General features: G+C 42.0%; 2 protein-coding genes across 2 annotated transcripts; both read left to right on the plus strand.

Annotated features, from left to right (window-relative positions):
• Positions 1–4,174: 4,174 nt before the first annotated feature.
• On the plus strand, positions 4,175–18,950 carry LOC112572434. The gene is made up of 16 exons (XM_025252111.1): positions 4,175–4,406; positions 5,711–5,735; positions 6,324–6,409; positions 6,655–7,082; positions 8,060–8,338; positions 8,858–9,076; positions 9,305–9,611; positions 13,451–13,635; positions 14,013–14,174; positions 14,383–14,729; positions 14,943–15,203; positions 15,651–15,887; positions 16,425–16,597; positions 16,885–16,998; positions 17,337–17,529; positions 18,679–18,950. The coding sequence occupies exons 1-10, from the start codon at positions 4,319–4,321 to the stop codon at positions 14,590–14,592; spliced, it is 1,989 nt and encodes a 662-aa protein (XP_025107896.1). The 5' UTR covers positions 4,175–4,318; the 3' UTR covers positions 14,593–14,729; positions 14,943–15,203; positions 15,651–15,887; positions 16,425–16,597; positions 16,885–16,998; positions 17,337–17,529; positions 18,679–18,950.
• Positions 18,951–19,750: 800 nt separating this feature from the next.
• On the plus strand, positions 19,751–27,329 carry LOC112572435. Its single transcript, XM_025252112.1, has 13 exons — positions 19,751–19,908; positions 20,168–20,491; positions 20,630–20,858; positions 21,249–21,426; positions 22,012–22,225; positions 22,473–22,592; positions 22,848–23,023; positions 23,221–23,380; positions 23,861–23,896; positions 24,186–24,261; positions 24,443–24,492; positions 25,063–25,299; positions 25,732–27,329. The coding sequence occupies exons 6-13, from the start codon at positions 22,502–22,504 to the stop codon at positions 25,788–25,790; spliced, it is 885 nt and encodes a 294-aa protein (XP_025107897.1). The 5' UTR covers positions 19,751–19,908; positions 20,168–20,491; positions 20,630–20,858; positions 21,249–21,426; positions 22,012–22,225; positions 22,473–22,501; the 3' UTR covers positions 25,791–27,329.
• The last annotated feature ends 231 nt before the right edge of the window (positions 27,330–27,560 follow it).

The following is a 27,560-nucleotide window of genomic DNA, read 5'->3' on the forward strand; positions in this document are numbered from 1 at the left end:
CTTTTAACATGGAAGATTATCTATCTCTAGGTTTGATATTAATTTTTAAATGTATTATTTCATCCAAACTTTCACTGTTCGTAACAAACAAACAAACAAACAAACAACAAGCAAATATTTGCCATTCACCGGATACACACATCATGATGTATTAACCAGTCTCCTTTCTGCTAGTCTATTATTCTCTGTTGAGTTAAACTGTTAAACTTCCAGTTGTTTTGCATCTCTCGGTTTACAGCAGTTTGTCTCAACTAACATCAGTGAAAGATTTTTAAACTGTTGATTGTGTCAAACCTTTCTCCAGCCTACCTCACCAAAGTTTCCGAAACAGCGATTTTTTAACCTTTAAAAGTTTTGTGGACAAATAAAACTGCAATGTAGTATGACACACACTTTAAACAGATAACTTCGATTCGAGTTAACTTATACAGGGTACTTGCTATTCGTGTCATTCTACTTACAATATCGAGAAGACGTACCCGTCTTGTGTGGTGCACCCTGTATAACTAGTAAATGCATTCGTATAGAAGCCACAAAACCCCAGAAAACCCGAACAATGTTGGTGAAAGTGTCATAAAAATAACACAAAGTCAATACCCTCTTTCATTTGTTTTACCAGCTTAAATGAAAATAACCAGCCCACGTTCATCATTTATTTTGTTTGCGGATAAATATCAGAAACCGCTTTGTACTAGCACTGGGAGCAGAACCATGCCAGGAATCGATCTCATTACTTTGAAATCTGAAACGTAAATGTGATGCAGCACTGGTGTTGTGACAATTCTCCACCAAGTTCCTGCGGTTTTCAAATATTTAACGGATATTTTTTTTATAAACGGGTCATTGTCCCTGCAGAACAAACACCAACGATTAAATGCATATGAACGGCAGCTACAGTACAAAGTAAACTCCAGACATAATAAGAAAAATAAAGGCATTGTGAATCACTACTAACTGCTGCTGCAAATGGCAGTAAAGTTCATGGAGAGGTCAGCGAATATGCCCACTGATTCTTCTCACACCCATAAACTTGCCACGAAGCGACATTTTTAAAGATTGGCATTGTTCTTTTTATTTATTTATTTGACTAACACCCCCCAAAAAAAAAAATAAGCAAAACAAAACAACAACAGTTGAGGTCAGGACAGATGTTGTCCACCACTGATGACAATGACCCTCTGTGTACTTTACCCACAGGACAACACAATGAACAAACAACCAATGCGTTCAAATCTCAGAAAATAGTCTTGAAGTTACGACTACACAATAGTTTCCTTTTTTTTAAACAAAAGTAGTTCCACTTTGTTTCCTGTGCTTGCCCCATTGTTCTCCCTCTCAAACAGCGATCAATTCGTCAGTTCTGTTTGCTTGCAGGTCTTTTCGAGTCCTTTACAGATGAGTTCTTCGTCGATAATAGGTCGCCATGACAGGCTCCTTTGATGTTTCTTATTTTAACCATCTCGATCCGTGGCTTTGTGCATTGTTCTCGCGATTTGGGACCCAGCAGGCAAGCTAACCACGAACGTGTATAAGCTAATATCTATACAAGTCCGGAAATGAACACAGGGTAACCCAATGATAAAAAGATCTGTTACTCACGACCATTTGATCAGAGTTATATAAAATTTTCACGAAGCGTATTGTTTTCTTTCTCCCCACCTCTCTCCGATACAATTTCAGTTGCTGTTTGAAGTCTTCACTCTTACAATCGACTGCAAAGTCAAAGAATTTCTACAATAGGCCAGATTATTCATTTAAACTTCTCAGTGGCTCAGGGATTAGAAACTACCTTCCTGTCGGTAATCGTATCCGCAAGCTACTTTCCCCTGTGTCAAGCCAGGCTCGAATTATTTCAGGGAATGTTCTCGACAGAAGCCCGCTAGATGTCTGGGCAGGCCTACCCACAGCCTATAAATTCCACGTATTTGAGGATAGCAAGCTTATCATGTCCGGGTACACTAACTCGTAGGTAAGCGTGCTTCGTGAATACGACAGACAGGACTGACAACTAAGTAGAGTGATTTTAATTGCGGTTTATGTGGACAGAAAATAATCACATCATCATTAATTTAAGCGCTATGGGAATTAGTATTTATTTATTCTATCATAAAAATCAAAGGGTACCAAGATTTTTGTCCTGAAGCTAACAAAATATCCATCACCCATCGACTTTGATTCGTGAGCTGTCTTCACTAGCTCTTGCTCTTGGCAGTGTCCCTTTCTCCAGTGCGAAGATGGAATCCTCTTAACTGAATGGCAAATGCTGCCAGCCCCTATTTCTCAAGAGTTGTTAGGGATGAGTAGCATTTTCTTTCCCAGTTAGTCGATAGAATAGTGACAAGCACTTGGTTACGTTAATACAGTCGAAAGAAAATGTTTCGAGACAGCATTTCATTGAAATATTACACATAATGCCAACTAAAGGTATTCAAACTTATCAACCCCATTTGGTAACACTTGCTTGAGCATTCATTGCAATAATGTCGACCATTTTTTAACAGGAACAATGAAAGGCTTCGTTTACCTCTCCTTGCTATATTTCGCCACCTGGGAATCATCTTTCTTTGTGACCAGAAGACCTTGAGTGCCAGTGAAAAGAGAGTCGATTAACTGGAGCTGTAAAGCTTACCATACAATGGCACTCACGCCCACTTAACACAAGAAATACTGTGTCAGTGTTAAACTTCTTCAGACATGAAATATTACGGCACTGTGAAAAGTTTGAAATATTGTCAGCGCAGATCGGAAAAAAAAAAAATACAAAAGATTAAGAGATTGGAGTCCATTCAATATAAGTAACCCAAACTCCTGAATCATAAATCATCATTATCTTCAGACCTATTACATATTCCAGGTGCGACAGGTCGAACGGTCTTCAGATATTTTCTGGTTAGACAATTTCGCAGAGCTCGCACAATATTATCATAATTAATACAAATTTTCAAGAATAATCACGAACCAACTCAAGGTATCTAGAATGCATGTAAGCTAAGTGATGTGAGCTAATGTAAACTTCCACCTCGATCTCATGACTTGCGTTCAAACCGACAATCACAAGATGACATGATAAATGTCCTTTGTCAAACCAACTCCACAGAACAGACCCAGTCGTCATCAATATATCTAGGGTTGCACATATAAACAAACGACAATAACAAGTAAATAGATTTTAGTTTTACAGGTTGTTATTTATAACTGTAAGTTGAAGGAAAGGTTAACAAAAGTTGCTGGTGAGACGTGCGTCACGACTTTAACCACTTCATCGCCGAGCGCGTGCTGCAGGCGACGTCAGTTTTTGCCCTGACGCACGCGCCGTGCGGTCGCGGAGGATCCATAGCGGACGTTGCCACAGGATACCTGCAGCAGGGTGGACGTGAGTGGAGTTAAGCCTATTGATCTGTCACCCACCTTGTACCTGTTTGGCAGGTTTCTGGATGGACAGGCTGGGACGCGTGGCCGTTGTACGGACATTCATCTGAGAAACCGGTCGGCATGAAAATATTATTGAGGGATTACAATTCTCTTTTTACAGTTTTGCACTTTGCTACTTCGATCAAAAATGTAAACTGTGCGGATTAGGTAGAGAAATGAAAGGGCATAAATAATCTGTTATATTTGTGCAGGAGTGCATGCTAGCTGTCTAAATTCTTGTCAAGAACTGAGCTGTTGATCAATATTATAAACATGTTAAGTGACATTTTATCAGTTTGCCGTATTGTTGTTTACACTCTTGTCCACCAATCTTCGGTGTACACAGAAAAATGGATATAACAGAATAAATAAATCACATTTCTTATAAAATATTCTGCAAAGAAATATGCTTCATTTTCCGTGCAAAGACAATGAGGGTAGAGAAAAGCACTGACCTGCAGAAAGCATGTTTATAATTAGACAGACTATGACAAAGAAGGGTAGATATAGAGGTATTCTAATTGAAAACGATTGTGTAGCTCAGAGTAAGTGCATTCAAAGTAACATTAAATATTGACGGGATGCCCGTATGGAAGTATGACAGCTTCCTTCAGGTTCCTTAACCCCTTACAAATCAAATTCAAGACTTCAGATATGATACCTGCACGGCCGAAAAACAGTCCTGTTAATTTTTTTACCCCACACGTGGATGTCCGCAGGACCGCGTCTGCAGAGACAAAGCACGCGCGATGCTGTCAACCATTCTGCGCCGCGTCATGGCCGGAAGTGGCGTCAGCTCGCGCTAAGCCGCCATCCCTGGCGTTGGCAGCAGACGGCCCAGCGTCTTCTCTGTGACCAGACGGCGCCAGCAGTCGCTCCCACAGCCATCAGCACCTGGCGCGACAACATGATGGCGTGCTCTCCTCCCTCGTCGGCCCGCAACCTGCGACTTCTGTGTGTGTTGGTGGCCGGCATCTCGTCCGCCCTGCTGGCTGGTAGGACCTGAGTGTTGTCTTCCAGCCTCTCGTCATTGCTCGTTCTTTGATCATGCCATTTTGTGTATATTTATTATTATATTTATTTATAATCACATGTGTGCTTGGTTTAATTTGTTTTTCGTAATGTAGCCATCACACTGCAAAAGTCATTGAAATCGATGAAAAATATGAATTAAGCTTGAGTATTGGATATTGTGTCAAGAGTTGATGTCCAGTGGGTTTTTTTTTGTTTTTTTTTTTTGTCGTACAAGACCTCTGTACAATAGATGTCTCTATAACTTCTTTATTAATTGCATTTGTGCCAACCTACATTAGACACTAAAAAGAAACAACGGAGGCAAGAAATTAAACATTAAAACAAAATCACTATTCGGCACTTACAAGTATTAGAACCAGAAATCCATTTTCACAGACTTTTATGTATAGCTACTGGCTGCTTAGATGAAGGGTTTTTCCCATCAAACAATTATTGTAAATACAAGATAAAATATAGAAGCTGTTTCAATTATTGGACACTGGCTGTGCAATATGGCGAGCAAGACTAGCTTATTGATTGTCGCTGGTAACTTTTGTGTTCGTAAAGAAATGCCATGAATGCACAATGTGTGTTCATTGTTTCAAAAGTTCAAAGCTTTCAAGGTGTACAGGAGTTTGCTTTGCCAACGAGAAAAGCAAGTGCCATGTGAACACTAGAGTCAGCAGGGTTGACAACAGCCATTGCTGACAAAAGACAAATCAAACACGAAAAAACATTCTCTAAATAATCTGCAAATGCATTTTAAATATTCTCAAGACATTTTCAAGATATATTTGTGTCAAATAAAAGATGGGTACTTTTAGTTAACTCTGGGGATTTAGACAAAATACTGACGCTTAGAAACTGCATCTTATTTGAAAAATATGATGAGATTAAATGGTGTCAGATGTTGAAATATTCATTCATTCTATTACACAAAATAAATATGCATAAATTTATGCAACATTTCACGAAATTCCTTTGCATAAACTCTCGGTCAATCTCTCCATCTGTCTGTTTTTAATAGAATACAACTATCTGGCGTTCTTAATGTCTGCAACACAAAATGTAATTTTAATTCACATAGTTGTTTAAACTTTGCATTTAATCTGAACAAAATTCTAGCATAAAATGTCCATTAGTCATAAAGACCCTTTTGATTGTCTCTACACTTTCAGGATAAAAGTGAACCATAAACTTTTCTGGTAGGTTTGTAAACTTTATTTGTGTAAACATAAAATTTATGAAACGTTTTAATGTGAATAAAATTTTGTTTTAATTTCAGGTTGCACTCCAGTTATCGCAGAGAGGTGAGATTTAGGAATTTTCCAGCTAATCGTGTTTTTTGCTGCTGTCTATGTTAATGAGTAGGTATATGATAAAGAACATGACAACAGACAAATAATTAAACAAAAATACTAAAACCACAAGTAGTATTTGCAATTTTATCTCTTTACATTAAAGCAATTATAATCAACGCACTATTACGATCATCATAGAGACCATTATCCATTTGTTAAAAGTAAATTTCTCTTTTTCATTTTTTATTTATTCGTTAGTATTTTATCGAGTTTGATGTTTGCATCTATTCATGTACTAAAATTACCGAGAGTTAAAGAGAAATCAAGGATTGGTATTTAATTTTTAGTTTCGGTCATGGTGGTTTAATCATCATGGTTAATTTTGTCATTTTACAAGACTTATATTATTAGATGCACAGAATGGTTAAGAAAGTGTTACTAGAACAAAACCTTTCTCTGGCTTGCTGGAATCTTCCTGTTATAACACAAAGCCAGACAGCCTCCTTTTCAACACTGTCGACGAGCCCTAAACTAATTTAAAGTATTTTAAATAACCATCAGTTCTTTGACCGTTGATGTTGCTGCGGCATTTTTCAGCTCGGAGTGTCTTCATGGCGTCCAGGATGCCGGAGGCAAGTGTACCTGTGATCCATGCTGGTCGGGGGAACATTGTGATCAGTACGGTAAGCATGTGGATCAGTTCTAGAAGTGTTCTGTCTTTAAGTTCTAACGACAAAATACAACAAAGATCATCCATCCCTGCATATTCTTATTCATTCATCCATCTCCTGAGCATGCAACGGAACAAGTATTATAAAGCGATTGATTTCACCCTGAAACTCTCCAAGGATAGAATTTTGTTTTCTCGAGTGAATGATTGAGTGCACATCCACAAAATAACTATTTACCAATTTTTTTTACACAACAGCAAAGCGAAAACCAATCTTCTTTCAAAAGACCGCTGAGGTGTATCTCAGCCCAGAACACGAGGATGGCGACCTGGTCTACTCGGCAGAAGCCATCGACATGGACGAGACCTACGCCTGCCAGACGAAGCAGAACTGTCCCTGCGCTCAGATCCACTACTCCATCATCTCCGGCAACGACGATCTAGATTTTCACATCGACAGCGACACAGGGATGATAACGACCACCGGGGAGTCCCTCCCCTTCCAGAACAAAGAGTACATCCTGGAGATCAGTGCCGACAACCCAGGCTCCGACGAGTACGATGTCCTAAAACTAACGGTCCACGTACCCGTCTCGTGGGACGACAACATCGCCAGTCGCTACCTTGTGGAGCCCATGGGTGATGGCTACATGGAGCCACCGCTGCTACACAGCATTCATAAGAGAGTAAGTCCTTGATTTTTGAATCCATGGTAACAAAAGAGTGTTCTGACAAAAGTACCTCTACCCAAATATCTATTCTTTTAGTTGAGTGGTGAGAGAGCGGGGAATGCTTCAGTATACTGTTGATCTTCTGTCTGTTGCTGTCCGGACTTCCCACCTAGCTAAAAAGTCAGACAGCTGGGTGTTAACACCTATCATGCTCGCTTGAACTGCTCAGCAACTGAAAAAAATGAAGCAAGCAAATCAGCCAAAACCTTTGATCCAACTTGGTTGCATTGTGGGCGGACCGGTGGCGCGACTCTAAGCGCCTGTCACCCAATAAAGTGGGAATCGGTTGTCCTGTGTTCATATCTTGTCTCAGGTAGACTGTTCTTTCTCTGCAGGTGGCATTTGTTAACAAGGCCGGCTGATTTTTTGGGATATATCCTTAGTTGCTGGCTCAGTATAAAACAATTTAGTCCCCCATCCTCCTGTCAGACACACTGTTAGCCATTGGCAATGGAGTTCAATCCTGTTTTACCGCATATTGTTTCAGAGAATTTTCAGACGCATAAGAATTTTTCTTGGATAACAAGCTTAACATCTTTGTTAACATTTTCTGACATCAATATTAATCAAATGTATTGTGTGTGTACAGCAAATCGCTTTCCAAAATTTTCATATAAGAGGAACTCGAAAGTTACCAGGTTTTTATTATAAAATTAAAACTTATTCTCTCCCCTAGATGATGAAGTTGCCTGTTTTATATTATCTATTTCACGTCAGGTGTTAAACGGAGTAGTGTGTACCTCCATGGACGATTTCTAACGCTGAGAGCTAAAACACACTTAAGTAGTTTAGTTCCAAGAATTTTTCTCAAACACAATAACAAGAATGTACTGTGTTTTGGAAATTAAGGGAATGTTCACAAAACTACGATACAATCAAAGCAGATGATTGATAGTCAGTATGTTGAAGGTACAAATTCTGTGACCCTGCAGGCTGTCTACACTCCGCCAGGAAATGTGACCTTTGTGCTGCTGAAGACGGGTGTGTCGGAAAACATCACGGAGATGCGGGTAGGCACCCGGATCTCTTTCAAGCTGCAGATAATTTTCCCGCAGAACTCCACAGACATGCTGGTGGAGCTGTTCGCACCTGACAACGAGACCATGGTGATGATGCTGTGCAATGTGGTGGTGCAGCCTGCAGGTGCCAGCCTCAGTTTCACCGGCACCGGCACTCCAGTTCTGGACTCGGCCAACGGCTCCACAACACTGGTCAGTCCTTCTTCTTCACTTCTTCTCTCTCTCTATCCTTTCTCATGCGACCTTCACAAAATTTAGTACTGTAAAACCACACTATGTATAAATTTATACTGAATAGGTCTTAAAAATAGTAATGAAGGATTTTTTTCTCTTTCTTTCTCCTCTCTCTCTCTCCTTGTGTCTGTGCACTGGACAAGAGGAGCAAGGGTGTTTGGATGGATTAGAATATGTGGCAGCCATGGAGTATTAATGAGAAAAATATCGATACATGCAACTCAATACTTTGTTGTATTGTGATCCTCTCATTGCGTTTAAACTAATCTCTCTCACTCCCTCTCTCTCTTTGTATATTTGCTTGTGTGCTTGTTTATTTACTTAGTACGTTTGCATGACTATGTTCCTGTGTTTGTCCTTCGTTCCGAAGAAAAATATATTTTTTTTAAGTGAAATGAGACCCAAGTGTCGAGTAACAATGACAATAACAATAACAATAACAATAACAATAACAATAACGATGGTGTTGTTGCTTAGTTTGACCGTGCAGTCATCGACTTCGGGAATGTGACTTTCAAGTCCACCCCGACCTCTGAGGCCGATGTCTCCATCAGCATCACGTGGGACGCTGTGATGATAGACAACGTGCAGACACAGAACAGCACCGTCTACTGGGTCAGCGCAGGCGCCGAGTACAACTACGAAAATGAAGTTTGGGTGGGCCAAGCATCTTTCACCGCCATCACCACCGCGGAGGTATCCTCTGAATCCGATATGAAGCACCTAGAGGGCATTTCACCCCATACATGACAATTAAAATAATGGAGAAAACGGATAAATATTCCTGAACTTGGTGTCAAATGCCCAACCAAATGCCACAACTAATATTTTCTGGATTGTACTTTGAGAACAGAATGAGTGTGTGTGTGGAGATTTAATAACATTTCGGAAAAAAACCTTATCTTGAACTGAATCCTATTGCAGCCAGTCAGCAACTTCGGTGTCCCCACCTTCAACCTGAGTGGTCCAGACACGATGGAGATCGGTTCCTCCGCCGTGTTCACACTCACCATGTACCTCCCTCTGCCCTCCGTCTACCTGAACGTCGATGTCTTCGCGCCCCTGAACGCCAGTGACGTCATGACGGTGTGCGGCATGAAGGTCCGGGACACCGGAAGTAACTACCTGTGCGGCTTCCTGCCCCCCGAACACAACGCCACTCTGTACGCTGACAGCAACACGCGGGGCTATGGCCGGGCACGACTGCAGCTGGGGACACTCACCAACAAAGGTCAGAGCTTGCCTACATCGGTGTTGTGGAGAGAAAACACAGTAAACAAAACGGTCAGATAAATAATTTGATGCTACGAGGAGTTTCAGGTGAAAGAAATGTGACACGTGACACTCGTTGAAGATTTGGTTTAATGTTTTACGATCATAGCTAAGCTAAACTAACATTTGCTTCTTTGTGTTTTCTTTTTGTATTTACAATCTCGACTGTTTTAAAAATTCTGAAATTCAATGGACTGAGGACACTATGAATAAAATATTATTTTCCAACAAATATTTCCGAAATATAAAAGACTAGTTGTCGTGTTTATGTAGTCGTATCTCAATTAAAACATTGTTTTGGCTAAACTATAAAAGAATATATATTGCTTAAGAGCAATCTCTGTCCTAAATACATCTTCAGCCTTTTTTCTGTTAGGAATCCAAGGGACTCGAACAATTTGCTTAAAGGTATTATAGAGAACATGAAAGAGCACAGCCATGATCAGTCTCATTGTGTATACCGAAGATAACTTTATGCCGTTAGTTTCCTTTCATTTCGTCGTCTCTCTCTCTCTCTATTTCTCGTTCTCTCTTTCTCTATGTGGGTGTGTGAGACAGAGAGTATATGTGCGCGTGTATATGTGTGTGTGAGAGAGAGTTTTTGTATTTGAGAGTGTGTGTATATATATATGTGTGTGTGTGAAATAGAGAGAGTGTGTGTGTTTTTTTTTTTCAAGTGCGTCTTCTGGTACAGGAAGTTTATGTTTGCATAACCACCCCGTTTTGTACATTTTCCGACACGCTTTTACGGTATCAAGAGGTTGGGTGGGTTGGAAATCTGTGAAAAGTTTCTCAGAACAATAAAGTCGGCTGAAAGCATTTTCCTTTTGCTCGAAAAGCTAATGCATATCTAAAAGTCATTTTCTATTTACAGCCTGCATTGAACTGTCACACAATGAGAAAGGGAAAAAATCTTATGACTCTTTCTAGATATAAATAAATGACCATTCACACATTTGCTGTCACCTGGAGACAAAATGAATTGAAGAATGAGTTGAGGTTTTCTTTATTTTTTGGTGAAGAATTTTGGTTATAAAAGAGAAAGATTAAGCCAGCGTTTATAGATGTAGGAGTAGTGTATAGCTACCTGAAGACCTTTGTGTTTGTGAACTTTAAACACCAAGCTTATATAAAGTCAGGCGCATCTCGTTAAGAATATGGTTTGATAGGACTGAAGCAAACTAGTGACCATTTAGATAGATAAAAAAAAGTTGCTGTATAGCCGTCCTTTGCTTTCAGTTTTCAAAGTGGTAAACGTGAAGTGCACGTAGTAGATCACGTACTATGTTTACGTCCAGCATCACTAATACAACTGACATCTACCCGCCTTCTTGCTCACACCAACTCCCGTAAATACCTTTCTTCTGCACTGAGGCTTACTTCCTGAGAAAAACTGGATATGAATCCCCACCTTTTGTTCCCTGTCTGCATTTATTTATTAAAGAGCTTGTCCTCCTCGTGGCTAGCAGTCCGGCCATGAGCAGCCAAGCGTGACAGCAGAAAGTGTCGGCGGCTGAGTTGTGATCGATCAAAGCTGTGTGCAGACATCGATGTTATTATTTTGTGTTGTTTTGTAAATACTAGAGAGAGCTGCATGACCGGGCTTATGTAGTTTTTTCCGTACATAAAAAGTGTACGGGTCCACTTCATGGACTGAAATTTATGGCATGTTTTTCTGTGCACGACAACAAAATCCTGCAAGCAGGTCCTGCAAGTTTTCAGTGACATTTATTTTGTGTTTTCTTTCATTTTGTTTGAACATCACAGCCATGCTGTCGATTCGGCAGTTGCAGTTATTTCATTGTTCCTAGCATATTCTAGTGCGGCATCATGATCTGAAATTAAGTTTTTAAATTTTTTTTCCCCAAAGTAGTCTTGATTGTTTACATACTTTTTTTTTGCCTGGGCTGTTGTTTGTGGACGCCATACTTTATTCTTTCATCGAGGACACGACCAATCAAGACCACGCTTTTACCAGTAATATTCCCTGTTCGCTGAAGCAGGTCCTGACTGTGTTTTTAAAAATTATTTTTTGTTTTGTTGTTGTTAATCTCATTGCAGGCAGCTTCAGTCTGGTACTGAACGTGAAGTATTGACAGCCACATTTTGTTTATCAGTTCTAAAACATATTACACCACTGCTTTTTATCAGCGGTACATGGCAAGCATGTTTGTCGTTGAGCTTGCCTTTTGTTCTGGAACAGGTCTAGCAAGGAAACGCTTTGTCTAAAATGCCGGGTGATACCCGGCTAAAATACCCGTTATTTCTCTCTCTCTCTGTGAGAGTTGCTGCTAAACTCTCTGAGGCTGGCGCTGACCCTGCTGCCACACACTAGGTGCAAATCAGTCACAAGAGAGGAAATCGATGAAAGTGGTTAACCCGGTCCCTACGGTGAAACAAGTTTAGATTCACATACCCGTATCCGTGAGAATACCCGGCAAACTCACTCTGTAAACAAATATTCTATTGTGACAAAAACAGTTCCTACACAAGATCGGTTTCCGATGGAGAACAATGGAGATGCACCTTTCATCGCTCTTTCCGTGCAACCTTTATGCAGATGTTTGATAATCAATAGATGAAGTGTATAGGAGCATGTCATATCTCTTTGTCGAAACGATTTTTAAGTTTTGTCTCTCAAACTGCTCGGTTAACATGGCGCCGCAGAACCAGACGACTCATGCTATAAATAGCCCGACATCACGTGACACGAAGCAGAGTCGTTCGCTGCAGACGAAACAATTTGTTTTCCTTTGGTTGGTACAGAGGAAAATGTTGGATAGTTTTGTTCCAAACAGCTAGATAGTCGGGTACGTCAAAAAAGCACCGTACCCTGATCTGCAAATCGATGCAAGAACGAGGTTGAGGCGCCATTATTTTTATCGCCATGGCGACTGACAGCGCCAGGAAAAGCTAACTCTTGAATGTTTATCTCCATCGATCGTGAGAAGCAGGACACAGCACTCGGCTACGAGATACCCTGCTTGTTTTGTTTACTTTACCAATATTATTCCACATCAAAGTTTGACAATTTGCTGTTGGTGGTTGTCTTGTGACAGAGAACAGCTGACATAATTAGCTGCAAGTTCCTACAGACACATTTTATCCCGGTGCAGTCATGCGTGACACGGAAATGCAGTGTATTAATCATTTGAGAAATATGTTTTTGAAAGGAAAAATACAGGTTGATAGATTTAGATTTTTTTTTATTTATTTCCGATTATGGCGTCGTTCTCAAATGCCACCGGATATCGATACAATTATTTCTGTGTGGATAGAGGCGGTCAGGCAGCGCATGGGTTGGTCACCGTTAGTGTCTGTCACTGATAAAGTGAGATTGGCTGCCATGAGTTCAGATCTCCCCTCGGGCACTATATTCTTTCTCTGCACGTGGCATCTGTTTACAGGGCTGGCTGCTTTGTCGTGATGTACCCTTAGTTGCTGGATCGGTGTAAAACACAAACTCATACCCTACCTCTTTACATGGATAGCAGAAACGGACCATGTTTTAAGCCTCTCCTTTATTTACACTCTAACAAAAATCCTTTCCCTTTTTTTTAAAAGAAAGTATCTTCCTTTAGTATGATATTTTGACATTTATTGTTAATATTTTATTTTAGTCACAAAAATCCGATGGAGGCAGGTAGGATTTAGACGTAAACATAAACATAATTTTTTTGACAATTAATTCGGTATAAAATGTACAAACAAGAGATTATCATAAACATGAAGGAAAATATATTTCATACTTCTTAATAATGAAAAGTATACAATTTTTCTTTTCTTGCAACTTATCAGGTGCTCGAGAAGCTGGCAACCCGACTGAAAACAACCGCATTACAATAGAGTTTGTGGTGAGATGTACGAGGACGTGTCCTACGTGGGTCAGTCCTTACTGGGTTGGTGCTGCCGTGGAGGTTGGAAAGAGTCAGATATGGGCAGGCGAGATTGCTGTCCGGGCACTAGCACGTGACACCACCCGGGTAAGGACTACAGCACTTCATAGCTGGTGTGGTACTATTTTTAGCAATAATAATAACAAATTATTATTATTACAATTATTAAAACAATTATTATTATTCCGGGTAAACAGAAAAGGCCACTAGTGGCAGTGAAGACAAAGAAGGATAGTGGTTCACATTCTGCTTTCTTTATCTTCCATGATAAAGCAGGTATCCACTTGCCGGAAGAGTAGGGTGAGTTTTAGGGTTCTAAGAATGTCGGCGCTAAAAAAAAAAACCAAAAAAAAAAGCAAAGCAAACAAACAAACAAACAAACAAACAACACACACACACACTCAGACGATAAGCCACTGTTTACCATTGTGTCATTGTCAGAAACGCAGGACCTGGTGTTTCAGGTCATCAGCCCCTCATGGAATGTGAACAAAACGGACAGCGGGGGTATGTCGACCGTGAAACCTGTCGTCGTTAACATCGACATCAAGATTCCTCGCTACTCCATCGGTGGCTACGCCCTGGAGGCGCTTACTCCAGTGGTAAACTCCGAGGCCGTGCTTCAGGTACGACTTCTGATAGCTGCTGCTCCAATGTGGGCATGTGTGCATATTGTCTGTCTTCTTTCTTTATCTCTCTATCCTTACCTCTTGTCTTTCCTTCTTCATTCTTTCCATGTGTCAGACTAACGTGTCTATCATTCGCATGTTATAATACTGCGATGTAATAAACCATGCATAACTCTGATGTAACAATTTATTTCTGCATGTCCAGCTGTGCTCAGTCACCGTCGCCAGTTTCGGGACAACGTGCCCTGCACATCAACGAGCGCCATGGCTTCCTACTTCCGCCGCGGCAGCCTGCCGATGTACATGGACCGCGGCTACCTCGACCTCGGCGTCGTCAGCAACGTGGGGCCCTGGGGCTGGCAGCCCGCCAACGCCACCTTCGACCCGGATACCATCCGCCTGCGCATGCTCGTGAAGGCGACCAATCACAGCCTGGCGACCCCCGGCAGTACCCACAGTGTGACACTGGGTCTCTTCATAAACGACCAACGCCTGCTGGTCACCTCCGTCAGCCTGCAAGTGGAGGCGGACGCCATCATACCCAATGTCACGGTAAGGCCCACAAGCTCAAGTTTAAGCCAATCAAAATCGGCCTTTGTGCTCATAAACTGTCCAATTAGATTGTGTGTAACATTTAGACTGTATTATAGTAATATATGACTCTTTTTTAGCTGTAGGTTTTTTTTTTACTGTTTCTTTTTTTATAAAATATTTGTTCATCTTTTCTACGTTCTTTATGTCGTGTCCTCTTCTCGCGTGTTTCAGAACGAGACCTCGCCAGACTGGGGACTAACGTGGGCTTATGGTAGCGGCAACATCCAGGTGGGGGCCGCCGCCCAGGTCTTGATGACCATCACCACGAAGCGCAACACCATCTACGCCCCCTTCGACATCGAGGCCATCATGCCCAACAGCACCACCTACACCATGCTCTTCCATCTGCCGGCTCCGCTCCTACTACGTGGGTAAAAACCTGCCCTGCACCTTGAATGAAGCCATCAACGCTTCGGTTTATTATACTTCCGAGTAAGCACATTCTTTTGTCGGATAGAGGCTGCTTTTCGGTTAGGGACTATTTCTCTACGCGTAACAGTAAATGTGGTTTTTAAGTATACGTACATGTCACACAAACTGAAAAGATTTACAACTAAAGCAAGCACATTCCATTCTCTAGTCTTGCTCTGTGCGATCTACAAATGTTAGAAATATTTCGCTGGACGTGATGCAGGTACAATATGATAAGTGTGACTAGCAGTTTTGGTATAATTTAATATTAGGGTCTTAGGTTCCTTCTTTCTTTTATTGTTAATTTATTTTTGTTTTTGTCTGAGTTGTTAAGTGCTGTCACTTTTCAATTCATGTGGCAGAAACATTTTTAAGTCAGTTCTGCAATAAAGCCATCCGGGTAACTCTTCTCGTATCAATTACTGTAAAAAAAGGATAATTCATGTATCAACATCTTTCCGGTTTCAGCGCCTCATACGACAACCTCAGCAGCCGCGCTGTGGTCAACATGCCGTCGCTGTGCAACTACGAGTTCATCAACAGCACGGTAGAGGACCAGTTGGTTCTGGAACTCAGCTTCCGCTTGGAGAACGGAGCCACCAATGGCACGGAGTTCTGGCCCTCCATGGGCATCATGTTCAGCCCCTACAGGATGTGGATTGGCCAGATCAAGATGTGGGCCCGCACTGACCAGCGTTCAACAGCGTAAGTGTCAGGAATAACAACGATGGAGGACATTTTAGGTCACGTGACAATTCGTTTTGTGAATCATGTCCCTTGTTCCCTTCGGTCTGTCGCACAAACTCTGAGACTTCGTCGAGTCACCGACAATTAGAAACTTCGCTGCATCGCACAAACCTCGACATTAATTTGTTAATTTGTTGTGTCACATGGCTCGTGACACTTAAATACGTGACACGACAAATGACAGTTACGTGACACAAACATTGACAAAGTCTTATCCGTTAACCTCTGAAGACGGGTTGTTCGTTGTGTTTAGTCACCTTTATATGAAGCTTTCTTTCTGGGTGAGATACCAGCACTTTAATGGTAACCCATTCAACTTTAAGTTTCAACAAGTCTTATGTGGTCTTTGATGAAATTTAAATTTTATCTTCTTTCATCGTCGAGAGCTCCAAACTACCATCTTAACAATGTTTTGCATCCTGCCCTCCAAACCATGTCAAATAGGCAAAATGTTTGTCCAGAAGAGTCCAAAGAATGTTGTATTTTGCTCAACAGGGGGTGCGTCCCTACATCAGTGTCTTTAAGAACGACGTGGGAAGTGTACCCATTGGCTACTTCGCCTATTACACCATCATCATCAAGACCAACCCTGGGGACACCATTCCTATCTCCTCAATATCTCCACCTCAGCGGTTGGATACGGGGTGTGCACTGTACGCGTCATAAAGGTGAGGTGGAGTGTGATGATGACAACCTGTAGAGTTAATCAGGTGCAAGTCCTTTGAAAGAGCTAGGTCATTTTCGTAAAAGATGAATTAAAAATTTTTTAAGTTAACCTTTCAACAGAATATCGCTTGATGATTGATGCTAAAAGAATTTATCTTAGTCCAAGTGTTATGAAATTTTACCAAAAGTGTATACAAATCTTCTCGAAGGTACTTATAAAACTTCTACAGGGTTACAGGAGTTCTAGTTAGTGTTTCAGAGAGTGTCTATATATTGTATTCTAATTCAGATAGGAAACCACATGCCCTGTGTTAATGCCAGCGCCCTGGCTGCTACCTATGAGCGGAGCACGGACAGTCTGAACAACAAGCCACACTGAACTTTGGGACTGTCTCCAACACTGGTAATCGGTCCTTTATTTTTATTTACTTAAAACCTTTTTCATACTTATGTGTGTCTAGACAGGTGAGCTGATGTCATGTCCTTTCCTTCAACACGTCGACTTTTTTGACGATGATGATGATGATGATGATGATGATGATGTTTACTAAACTAGACTAGTTTACAGTGTATCAAGTGTAGTCGTACTCGTGTATAAACCTCGTATCAGTCCTGTAAGTGTATTGCATCCAAACATCTCCACTCTCACCCTCCCCCAACTGCATTCCTGCACCACCCCGTTCTTGCTGTACACTGGTTGTACAGTTGCACTGCACGTCTTACACATCAATCTGCGTGCAGCCACCGGCAACAGTTCGCCAATAACACTTTCGACGATGACACCATCCAGGTGGAAGTAGTCATCAGCGTCCCCTCCACCGCCGTCAGTGGGACTCAGGGGTCGTTTGCTGTCCTCATGAGCTACGCCGGCACTACATACAGTCCCACTGTTCCCTCCTTCAACATCACCAGCAACACCTCCATCATCAGCAAGGTAAAGGAAAGACAATCAGTAGAGACTGTGTCTGTCAACCAAATTTGCCTTCTGCTCAGATGTCTATATCGAGATATATATAATGTGTGTATGTATATAAACAGTAACATTGGTAATGTTGTCGATTGTACTTAATGTAAATGTCGTTACTTTCAAGAAGATATGATGTCTTCCTCTGAGTTCATTGTGATTATTTTATGTCGCCATATAAACACGGGCTGAAATGGACAATATTCTTTTTGTGTCAGAGAATAAGTATCTATGTCTTTCGATCTCTCGAGAATTTCAAATGTAAATGACGGGGATTTTGGAAGTCTGGTGTATATCATACATGGATTCTGCTTGGATTCTGATCGATATGCTTACCGAGCCACAGAGAGTTTGTTCTTGCTGATCCGCCATGACATCACTGTAGCTATAGGAATAGGCATAGATGTGTACAATAGGTCGTGACCTCCACTAACGTGCGGCAATCAAAGGGAAAGAAACGGAGCAAATATGGCGACGGTGAGAGTGTTTTGCGAATGGCGATCGATCCCCTCAGATAGGGTTGGTGGGTGTAGGGTGGTGGGTGGTGGGTGTTACCTGAAACCCTCGCTTATTTTCTCGACCATCACGTGGCTATGGCGACCAAGGGGAGATAATGGGTGTGTGTATGCGGAGGCAGGGGTGGGAGGACAACTAGCGGACACAAAGTATGCTTTGTTGCTAAGATACGGCGCTGACGCCCAGAGAAAACTGTTTGGGTTGAGGACATCGCTCTGGTTATTACAAGAGGCACAGGAATTTACTCCTATCCTCTCCTGCAATTAATGTCCGTCGTTGACACGTTGAGCTTAGGGATCGAGTGAGGATCAAAGAGATGAGAGCTGTCAGGTGGAAGGTGAAAGGTGGGCTGGGGGAGGAGAACAACAATGAAAGAAATAGGGGAAAAAAAAGTCCATGAATGTCCGAAAACCGAGTCTGATTCCTCGTCCCCAGGACACTGTCTTTTTATGACAATCCCATCACACGAAGTCGGCTTTCAATTCATCCCGGAGTCACTTTTGCATGTCACAACCTATTTTCTCCTGCTTCCAGTCTATTCTTAGCCGTCCACGTGATCATCACGTGACACAATGATGACGCTTTCCTCCTCTCCTGCTGCAGAAGTCCAACAACGTCACCGACTTCCAGCTGAGCGTCATCCCCATCTCGGCAACCGACAACGACACCAACGTCGTAGCGGGACAGGTGAAGAGGTTTCAGGTGTGCGCCTGGACCGTCCCATCAGCCACCAGCGCCCTCGTCTTCAATCTCATGGCCCCGACCACCAGCGCCGTGCAGCAGGTGGAGGTGACCTACTTCGGACTCCTGTCGGGGGGTAGCAACCTACCCTGCTACTCTGGACCCTGTGGGAAAGGAACGGCGACATATTCAAAAAGGCAACTATGACAATTAGCAGACACCTGTGTGTTGTAGAATTAAGGAGATAAGATTTTTATCATTAATTTCCTCATGTTGCTCATAAAGGCTACGACTTGCCATCCCTCCTAATGCGAAAAAAGGCGAAAGAAAGCAAAAAAGAAGAGGACGAAGTCAATATGAATTCGATAGAGAGAAGAGAAATACACAGTGACGAAGAAAAACGAAAGAAAGAAAGGGTGAGCGAAAGAGGAGAGAGTGTTTCTGTTCATGCTAGCCAATAGTTCACAATGTTTGTGTGTTTGGACGTGTGCGAGAACGTCTATGCCTAGATGTTTTTTCTGCTGTACACTGCATTATGCTAGTGGTTGCGATATACATGTGTGTTGGTCTGAACATTCTGTCAACGCTATCTATTGTGTGTGTGTGTCTGTGTGTCTGTGTGCGCGCGCATACAAACTACTCACAGCTATCGTCTCTGTTTAACAGAACCACATCATATCTTTACAACGACCTCGCCGTCCTTGACCTCGGATACGTATTGAACACCGGGGTTGACCTCACGAACCCCGACGCTAACAAGGCAAGACTGACCGGAAGCTATCTGTTCTTGTGAAGTCACGTGCTTGTGCAATAATAATCTTTAGTTCCTTTGCTGCGAAGAGCGAATGTACATGTTACAAAAAGACAACTTATGAGTCGAAGAGTAGAATAAACTGGGTGGAGAATGTACGACAAAAGTAATCGGAAGAAGGAAAACAGGAAGGAAGACGGTTCGTGAAGTTGAAATTATTATTTCTCTCACCTGTACAGGTGTGCGCTGACGGAACGGTGCGCGTGCTGAAAGACAGCGGTTTGTCACCTGGCAGCAAGATATCAATGACTGCTTCTGCCAGCCTCAACGGGCTGGAGTATGTCTCCCGGGTGCTTGACCTCACAGTCGTCGGCAATGAGACCTTTGTCGACATTTACCGGGTCAGTGTTATTCGCGTTGACCTTTGAAAAAATTTTCTTTGATCGTAAGTAAATTCTCCATGCTAGGTGCAGCCGCTCTCTCGATATTGTGAGCAAACTGATTTTGGAAATACAACAAGGTTTCCAAGGTTTTGATTCAGAAAAAGTTTTAACTTCGTGTTCGCAGTGTTACTTCCTTTAAAAATAAGAGGACTGTTTGTAGGGCGCTAACACCGACCCTTGCATGAAGTAAGAATTAATAAAGAATGATCTGTGGCAGGACAACATCACCATCATTAACGGATCCATCATTGATGTCAACTTAACCTTCTCCAACCCAGTCAAAATGCAACCAGGTGGCGTGCAAACGATTCCCCTCATCGTCTCCATCCCTCCTTACGTCACATCGCTCGTCACCATGGACGTGCGCCTGGAGAAAACCTGTCGGCCTGCATGACATTCAAGGGAGCGAGGATGATCGGCGTGGGAAAAAATCTGAAGGGCTTTGGAAAAGCCGGCGATTTTATTTGCACCGGCAATTCCACCTTGGGAACTACACAGATGGACATGGCCGTCTGTGAGCTGGGCATCGTTACTAATCCAGGTGAGTGGCAGACGAATTGGGACATGCATAGCGGGACAGGTGGGGAAGATAGTTCAGGGGTAACATCGCCAGGTGTTCATACGGTCATGGATTAGAATCAGATGATGATGATGATGTAGACAAAAATGTTTACGACAGGTTTCTCCCACACCTGCGGCAACGTGGTGACCGATGACGACAGCATCATTCTGGAAGTGGACCTGCAGCTGGCCGACTGCCTCATCGCCACAAACAACACCAACCTCATGGCCAGCTTCGGTCTGAAGGTAGCCAGCTTCGTTGCCATCGGGGACCAGGCGGTCACCGTCATCCGAACGGGTTCCGAGCAGCCAGTGTTTAACATCACCGCCCAGACCAACTCCACCAGGTGGGTAGATAACCCAGCAAACCCTGTAACTAGTGGTTAACCTAAATAGAGGACTAGTTAATTGACATGGTCTAAATTTACTAACACGTAGGTTTCTGTGTTACTAGTTCCAGTATCAATATCAATAACAGTGTCAATGAGAATGCTGACTCTAATAATAATAATAATAAAAATAATATGCTCATAATATCATGATATCAATGTGCTCGTGATAAATAATATTAATCGATGCAATAAAAAAAAGAAGCCCTGATCAGCTCCACTCCTCCTGCCTCCACTCCTTCTATGATAATGTGTGAAAATATGTGGTAATATGTGATAAAATGCCATAATATGCGATAGTATGTGGTATTATGTGATGATATAGCAGCTTTCATGTGTCTTTTCCAGTGACGTCATATACGTGAACTTTGGCATCCGTCTGGACAACACGTCCTCGGCAGAGTTGTACAATGTCAGCCTGTTGCTGTACCCGCCACCCTACGTCACGTGCAGTAAGGTGGTGACGAGCTCTGGCACCATCTCTGCTCCTGTTCTCACGGTGGACACGAGAAAAGTCGCAATCTTGGTATGTGACAGACTTGAGCCACGTCAGCATAAACTTGTTAACGGTCCTTCTAGACTGGCCATACATGGACGTGCGTCTGATCAAGTTTGGCCACGTGTTTACATGACAATCAATTAGTGATCAGATTTTCGTCCACGATCTGGCTGAAAAAAATGCTTTAGAAGAGGATTTGGTTTAAGTTGTTTTTTTTTAATTGTTTTGCAGTTTATGTGCGAACAAAGCTTCTTTTAGATTCTCCTTTCTGTTATTATTTTTAGAGTTGATGATTTTATCGTCTCTTAATTCAATTTACAAAAATCCGCAACAGCAACAAAACTTTTTAAAGAGATGGTTTTTTAATGTTATTTTGGCTGTTTGTTGATTTTTTGTTTTTGTTTGTATTACATTTTGTAACTGTGTATGTCAAAGAAAAACATGTTTAAATATTTTTGAAGAAGCTGTTTCAGGCAGTAGTTTGAGGGTTTGTTCTAGGGGTTAGTTTTGTCCCGTTCTGTTTCGCTTTGATTTTTAAAACTTTACATCTGTCTCATTCACTCTGTTATAAATAAAGTTCTCATCCGTGACCAAATCACATATCGCTTGCAGTTAGGGACAATCTTTTTCACCGACGCCATTCAGCCTACTGGTCCAGTGCAACGTCTCCACGTACCCCGTGCCCGAAGGCGTCAGCGGGTACCACACCATCATGCCCTACCAAGTCTACGGTGACGTCATCCCCCGTACCCCCACACTCCTCAACACCACTACATTCTTCAGTGACCTCGCCTTCGTCAACTTCACGCGACGACCTCCAGCGGGGGTGAGCATTGCTCAGGCTCTCATGCTGGTCTATGGGTCCTGTGTCAAGGTTGCACGGTTGTTCTTGTATGTGTGTGTGGTGAGTGAGTGACACTGCAACGATAAAAAATTATTACAACAACAACAACAACAACAACAACAACAACAACAACAACAACAACAACAACAAGCCAAATTCTTTTGTGAATTACTTCGAAGTGCTTGAAGTTATTGAAGCACCTCGTTTGTTTTACATTCTCGTGCCGCAGCTACGACATGCACACCCACTGCCCTGGGGATGGCGGACGCCACCAAAATCAAAGACTGTCAGATTCTGGGGTCTTACGAGTCATTAACTCCAGTTCTCAATGGTCGGAAAGGCGGCTCAGGTACGAATAATGTAATCAGTCAAATCCTAGTCCAACATTATGTTCAAATCACTGTGTTTCATTCACGAAAGGAACTCTCAAATCTGAGCAAATACTTCTCTTCACGAGACACAAGTCTTTCAATAACGAATTCGATCTGTATTCCTATAAAAATATACACGCTTTTACAGAAAGTTATCGTCCTGTTCCCGTACGTCTAGCTCAAAATGGCTTCTGTCGGTTGAAGGACTTTAACCTTTGGCTGTTTCCTGTTAGGTTGGCAGCCCTATGTCAGAGACGGGGACCTGCTGGCCAAGCGATACTTTCAGGTTTACTTTGCCAACAAGGTCATGGTGTACGAGGTGGAAGTGGAGCAGAAAGCACCGACGAGGACCACGCGACTCAAGTTGTCCTACAGTGACGATGGAGTCTCCTTCGTCGACGGCAGCGAGGTTTGTGTTTCTGAAAAACGTGCAAGCGATGAAAATGTGTGCCTAAGATCCATTTGTTAGTAATTGGATGGTAATTGAATGAGCGATGCCATGCTTATAGACCATTATTAACAGTATTTAAGAAAGAAACTTCTGTCCTTTATTTGCGTTCCGTCCTTCTTCGCTGCTGGATATGTTTGCTGCTGGCTGTCCTCCAGATCCCATTGGACGGGCTGGACACTACCCGTGTGTCCGTGCCATTGCCCCGAGAGTCTCGAGTGCTGCGGGTATACGCCCTGGCGGACAACAACACCATGCAGGCGCCCAGCCTCACTTTTGAGTTCTATGGCTGCGTCACTTCCGCCGACCGAACGGGAGGTGCGAACAAAAGGGTATCGTTTGGACGAGTGTTGTTTGTGGGCGTGCGCTTGTGTGAGTGTGGCTACATGTTTGTGTTTGTCTGTCTATATGCATATGTGTGTCTGTATTTGCGCGTGCGTTCCTATATACATAAGTGAGAACCTAAGTGACTGAGTCCTTTGCTTCTGCACACTGAGACTTTATATTAGAAAACGTGTTTTTACGTTGAAGCGTTCGGTGAGCCACGTAAAAGTCACCCGCCTCTTCTGGTGTACTGTAGAAGGCGGACGTTTTTTACATGGCCTCACCCTGTATATTCCAATATATTATACACCTGTATATATTTATCATTTGTAATAGTCTATTATGTCTATCTTCATTTATTCAGCAATTTACAACTACTTTTAACTGGCACAGATATTTAAATGTGTGTGTGATTTCTGAACAGAAAAATCTTCTTGCACCTACTCATGGGCTTTCTTGTATTTCGACTTTCAGATGCCTGTCTGACAGCTCCAACTAATGCAGCAACAAGTATGTATTTATCTGACATCCCATCCCATTTCCTGCTTTTAATGATGATGATGATGATGATGATGATGATGATGATGATGATGATGATGATGATGACGCATTAAATACCAAGGAGAAATATAAGACTATTTTAAGAAATAAAGAACAGGTGGGTTCGAGTAACGCGCTAAATTAAGAAAAGTTCGTTTCATACCAAGTTTCATTGACTTTATTGGCTGAGATTCAAAGTAAAGACGGTTGAGAGTATGAGAGTACATCCTGTTGCATACGTCACTTCCGCTCTGTCCAGATTCCCTGTACTACCGACGCAGCTTCCTGGCTGCCTCCACCAGTGTCTTCGTGTGTGATGGGATAGTCGAAGCCAAGTAAGTTGAGAGATAGAACTGCAAAAAGCAATCAAATGTCTGAAAAATGTTAAAAGAGTGCTTATGGCGATGACAATGGCCTCAAGAAGAAAACTAAAGTCTTTAGAGAAGTTTAGTCTTACGAAAGAGTTGTAATCGAATTACGATTCATTTGAGAAAGTGTCGTCTGCTGCTGTTTCAGGGGAGTGCAGCAGCGCTGTTTCTCATCACCAGATGGCACTGTTTGGCAACGTGAGTAACCAACAGGAGGAGTAGCTAAAAGGGAGTGTGTGACAAAGAAAAAGAAAGAAGAAAGAATGATGAAGCTAGCCAGATGTGTGGGTGGACCTGTGCATAAGCATAACCTGTTGTGTTCAAGAATGTCCTAAGCATCAAGTAAAAAAAAATTCTGGTACTTTCAAGGAACACAAAATCACAAGACAGAGACTCTTTTTCCAACACACACACACACTTTCTCTCGCCCCTGGGTCTCCTTTTAACATTTCTCTTCTCTCTTTTTTCTGACAACTTTTTAAACGCCTACCTTTTGTTATACCACATTAACATTCATTTGTGTGCCCTTGTATTCAGAGATGGGGTTGGGGAAAGTATCCTACTGCGATGTCATGTTACAGGCTGGTTGATAAATAAAATGTCCCGTTAATACAGCTTGTCTTCAAGCCAACCCATCAGTCCATTAAACATCCTCACTGGGTCAGCAGTCTCTCAGTACATCCGTGTACATCAGCTTGCCAGTGCTGTTTAAACTACCTCCATAATCGTATGAACAAAATACTTCTGTCCTGATCTTGACCTCCACAGCCCTGGACATGCGCCTGGGTTCCATGGTGGGCTTCGAGTCCGCGGGCAGCCGCGTGTTCGCCCTGGCCAACGACGGCGTCACCTACATGAGCAGCGGCGACAACGGCCAGACGTGGTCGACCTCTCACCCGCAGGACGTTCAGAAAGGCTCTCTCGCTTGGCACCTTCGCAAGAGCCGTCAACGTACCCTGGAAGGCACCCTCGTCCCGGCCTCGTACCAGCAAGGCAACTGGGGAGGTAAGTACGGTGCCTGGGAAGGTGCGAAAGGAGTGTGACAACTGGGTAGGTAAGTGTGATACCCTCCCATCATTCCTTTTTCCCCACTCCACCCTCTTGATCACTCTGCACGAACGGGTACCTGATTTATTGCTGAAGGTAAAAACGTGGTTTATTGAGAGATTTGGGTTCCGCCTTTCACACCCGAGCCATAGACAAGAGAAAACCACCTACACCTGGTTGTACTCAGCTGTGCTGGGGAAAATAATTAGGTTTTTACTTGGTGCAACGAAAAGAAGAATGGATGGACATACTACATTGCAAGCTTTTCAGGCTTGTTCCAATTTTTTTTTAAAAACCAGCAAGAAGGAATGTGGCACTAAACTTACCAGATTGTTGATGTTTTGAAATGTTATTACTTTTTGTAACAGATAACTCTGCTTCTGATTTCAGCTGCCTTCGATGGTCTCAAACAGAATTCTAACACCAGAGTTAAATGGAATTGCTGCTGAGAGGAAACCTCTGCCTGCTGCAGCCATGACACTTGACACACTTTACTGTTGTTACAGTTTACACATCCTTGCTGCTGTTTACACCTGTCACAGTTTATTACCTGCTGCACCTAACAGAGTTTTTATACAGGTAGTCATATAAATATTTGTGTGTATATATATATACTTTAAGTAGTTATCGGAGTTGAGGATAAGCGGGATAGTATAAAAACTTTGGTTTCTTTTTGCTCACAAACATTATCGTCGGGTAAAGATTATTGCCAGAAATAAAGCAGAGAGAGAAAAAAAAACCAAGTAACTGATAAAAATGATCCTTTTATAGCATGTGAAAACTATGGAAAATGAATTAAGGCAGATACAAATTCATTTGGGGATATATATCAACAGGGCAAGTACAACCAAGTCATGGAAGTATACGTATTAGAGTAAAACTGTTAATTGTGTAGACAACTGTTTTAATACAATGTCTATTTTCTCGTGCACCATTATATAAAATATATGAACATATACAGAGTTTTTGAGAAAGTTTAGTTGTGCACATTCTAACATGTTGCTACTGTGGTTTTTATACTTGTCTACAAATCTTTCCATCTTGTGTTTTTTTCTCTGCTTGCCTAAGAGCCTCAGTGTTTGATTTTTAGTTGGTCTATTCATCTGCTTTTCTTCCTTCTCTAGCTTTTGTAGATTTTTGATAAATTTGTACAGCTTGTAAACTTTTCTGGAGCACAGAATACAAACACACGCACCCACGTGTTGTCAAATCGTGTCAAATAATTTCTAGGTATAGTTACAATGTGATGAACATGCTTATTAAGAACAATTGTTTACCCTGAGTTTGTGATACAGAACTCTTGACAAGTCTTACAAAGAATGTTGGATTGTTAAAATTATATGTTTATAGAACGAGTACCAGCAGTTGAAGTTTTATGATAGATTGTTAAATCTGTTATAAGTCCCAGACTTTAAGACCACCCACTACCTATGTTTCCGTCCGTGTAATTAATTTTTTAGTACCTGTACCTAAATTAAGCTACATTTTCCTTAATACATTCCTTTTAACAGTTTACAAAATTGTAGAAACTATGTGGTCTTTCCTTTACCATGCTTGTAGTGTTCCCTTTTGAACATATTGTTTATCAAATTCATTGTCAGCATCAGCACTGTATGTGAAAATGTTCAGAAACTGCTGCTATTGGCGATTCCGTCCATGATGATCACTCTCCGGCAATGTGCGTGTCTGCAAAGAATGAAATAAGGATGTGCTTAGTACAACGATATGCGGTAGACGTTTGATGACGTGGCATAAGCTGGTTACACGCGCGGTAGATGTTTGTTGACGAGGGCTATATGCTTACAAACGTAAGATAAACGTTTGGTGATACACGATGAACGTTTGTTGTCACATTTCGGTTTGTGGACACACCACGCAGGTCTGTTTCCTTTTTGCGAATACGCACCTTTTCGGATACAGGGTGATAAAATTATTTTATTTACTGTTTGCTTAGAAACATTTAACAAATAAATTAATGAAACGTTAAAGAGTGCCTTTTGGTTCTGACGAAATATGCGATGTTGAAAGGCTGTAGATGTTCGATGTAGACGTTGTACAGTTTCTTCGTTACAAAATCTGGGGGAATCCTATCGGAATTCCTTTCTGGCTCTTGTAAAAATCATTTACATCTATCAAGTGCACGTTGTAAAACGAACCACAGTGCATATGGTACCAAAGTTCCACACCATTTCTATAATGCTGTGTATTCCAATTGAAGT

The sequence above is a fragment of the Pomacea canaliculata genome, linkage group LG9 (assembly GCF_003073045.1).
Source record: "Pomacea canaliculata isolate SZHN2017 linkage group LG9, ASM307304v1, whole genome shotgun sequence".
Classification (NCBI taxonomy): Eukaryota; Metazoa; Mollusca; class Gastropoda; order Architaenioglossa; family Ampullariidae; genus Pomacea; species Pomacea canaliculata.